This window comes from Aplysia californica, unplaced genomic scaffold (assembly GCF_000002075.1).
Source record: "Aplysia californica isolate F4 #8 unplaced genomic scaffold, AplCal3.0 scaffold00156, whole genome shotgun sequence".
Lineage (NCBI taxonomy): Eukaryota > Metazoa > Mollusca > Gastropoda > Aplysiida > Aplysiidae > Aplysia > Aplysia californica.
Genome location: NW_004797426.1, coordinates 661,971 through 664,811, shown reverse-complemented (window position 1 = coordinate 664,811; position 2,841 = coordinate 661,971). Strand labels below are relative to the sequence as shown.

Sequence of the window (2,841 nt, the reverse complement as noted above, 5' to 3'; positions counted from 1 at the left end):
ATAGACTGACATTAGATAGAAAGACATAGGAGAGGTAGACATGATTAGATATGATAGACTGACATTAGATAGAAAGACATAGGAGAGGTAGACATGATTACATAAGATAGACTGACATTAGATAGAAAGACATAGGAGAGGTAGACATGATTAGATATGATAGACTGACATTAGATAGAAAGACATAATGGGGTACGTTGGCATTAGTTATTGTTTTGTTTTAGTAGGGTTTTTACGGCGCTCACAACTGCGAAAGGTCATAATAAAATGAGCTCGGTGGCACTAGTTCGACATGGGAGAGGTAGACAGAGATATTAGATTAAGAAAGACAGACATTAGAATATATAGACATGGGGTAGGTTGGCAATAGATAGTTAAACATAAGATAGATAGATAGATAGATAGATAGATAGATAGATAGATAGATAGATAGATAGATAGACAGATAGAAACTAAGACCAACATGGTTCAGACTCTGTTTCGGTCACCGAGACTAACAATAAGCTATAACATTGATACATTGCTTATCATTTGGCAATGATTCTCAGAGTGCTTGGTTTCGGAGAAAAATTTAGGATTACATTAAAAGTGAACTAACCTTGATAAGTATTGGTCAAACACAAGGGGGCTATCCCGAAAAATGCTGTTTTGAGAAAATTGAAGTTAAAGTTTTTGCCCCTTGTTCTGTTTCTTTAAAAGACAAGGAGAGTTTTCTCTGTAACAAAACAAATATACACACCAATGAATTAAAACTTCTCCTATAGGTAGGGCAATGTCCACTTTTGGTGTACATCAAAATTTCTGGAAACCCCTGAAACCTGTGTTAGCCCGCTTGTCCTTGGAAGTGACGTGTGAGGTGAACGTTGAAATGTGGAGATCCCACCACTTCATTTGACTTTCCGGGTTGAAAGTGGCGTAATCTCCATAGTCCAAACGCTAAAGAACTTACCAAGTCGGGGTATTGCTTGGCCAAGGTGCTCAGATAAATGATGGAGTGAGACAGCCAGTTTTTGCCGTCATAGCTCTCGTAGTTCTTCAGCCAGATCTGGGCACAGAACGGACATTCAATGTCGTGCTGGCAGCACGCAGGATATCTATACATGATAGTATATTTGTGCAAGTTCGTCACTTTCGCAGCCTAAAACTTCCGAACCACTTAACTTTCGAATGTGACAAAATTAAAAGAGGTTCAGAATCATTTAAAAGGTGCACAGTTTTAAATAAGGAGTCTGAAATCACTGTAGTTTAATTTTCAGTTTTTCATTAGTTTCGTTTAGATTTAATCTTGGAAAAGTCCGTCTTCTAAGACGCCATTGTAAACAAGTGAAGTTTCCGTTCACTGGCAGGGAACACTTATTCCACACCTTTGCAATTATGGAGTGTACAACCACGAAAGCGGAATAAAGAATCAATCTATAGGCCTACATATATCATATATTTGTCAACTTGAAAATGCGTGTGTCACTTTTCTCTCAATGTTTATTGCTCCATTCCAGTAGAGTGTAATATAGGCCAATGACTTTCAGTTGATGTTAATGCACCGATCATTCATTTCATCGAAAAGGGGCCCAGCTAGTAGACAGTAATACAGCTAGCAGCTTGAATCTTTTTTAAACCCTATCCGTACGTCGTGTTTTACTATCGTATCCATACGACGTGGGGAACTCTGTGCCACCACTTTCCAAAAAGGAAATTTACTCATTAATCCGGTCCGTACGCTTTGCATAGCAGTCTGTCAAAATTATTTTTACAGAAACACTGAAAGTTTCAAAGAGATCTTCGCACCAGAAGTATTCTAAAATGTGAAGAATGCAACCCCGGGGGTACAAAATGACCCCAGGGCGTACGGATAGGGTTAATCGCTATAAGGCTGTGTTTAATCAATAGTGACAGCCCTTCCCAATATATCATAGGGACAACAGCAGTTGAAAGGGGGTTTGTTTGGCTGTTTTTGTTCTTTTTGTTTTGTTTTTTTGTTGTTGTTTCTTTGGGTTTTTAAAAACCCAATAAGGACAACAATTCCCAATACCTTGTACATCATAGCGACAGCAGCAGTTAATGTTGGTTTTGTTTTGGTTTTTGTGTGTGTTTTTTTGGGTTGTTTGTTGATTTATTTGTGAGGCAGCGTGGTGGAATCAGGCCGTCGTCAACTTTTGGGCATGTAGAGTTATTGGTATCATCTTAAAGCTTGTTCATTTATCTTTGTTTGGATGAAAAAAATATCAATTTATCTTGAATACAAGTGGAGATATTTGCAAATGAAGGAGGTAGGGGCCACTTGTTTTCAGAGGAAAAATTAGTGAGAAAATGGCCGCTAAATTGGTTATTTCCTCAGCTTAAGAGTCAATGGTAACTGAAAATTTACATTTTTTTGTTCCTTTAATCAACGTTTTTAAGAACAATCCACACAGAAATGAGTTCTTTAATGGGCATGAAAGGTGTTGAGCCAAAAAATAAAAATTTGATAAAAATTCACAAACCTGCGGAAAAATGCAGGTTTCTTCACTTTGATTATTTTTACGAGAGCCTGATTCCACCACGCTGCCTCATATATATTATAGTGACAACAGCAGTTGATGTTGGTTTTGTTTTGTTTTTGTGTGGGGGGTTTTGGGTTGCTTGTTGATTTATTTGTTTTATCAGCATAAGGCCACCTGTAATCAATATTGAGAGAAATTACCAATATGGCCTGTATAATGTTTCTTTCAGTATATATTTGTTTTTTGTTCATGCTGTTCTCACAAAATTGACCGAGTGTCGTAATCGATGGGACTGTTTGTTTGTTTGTTTGTGTGTGTGTGTGTGTGTGTGTGTGTGTGTGTGTGTGTGTGTGTGTGTAAG

General features: G+C 37.6%; 1 protein-coding gene across 1 annotated transcript in view; it reads right to left on the bottom strand.

Annotated features, from left to right (window-relative positions):
* The window catches only part of LOC101848658, a gene marked incomplete at its 5' end in the record, with an annotated part of 11,197 nt that overhangs the window by 855 nt on the left and 7,501 nt on the right, over positions 1-2,841 (bottom strand). Inside the window, 1 exon segment of the mRNA XM_005097538.3 lies at positions 950-1,045. Coding sequence (XP_005097595.2) covers positions 950-1,045 — 96 coding nt within the window.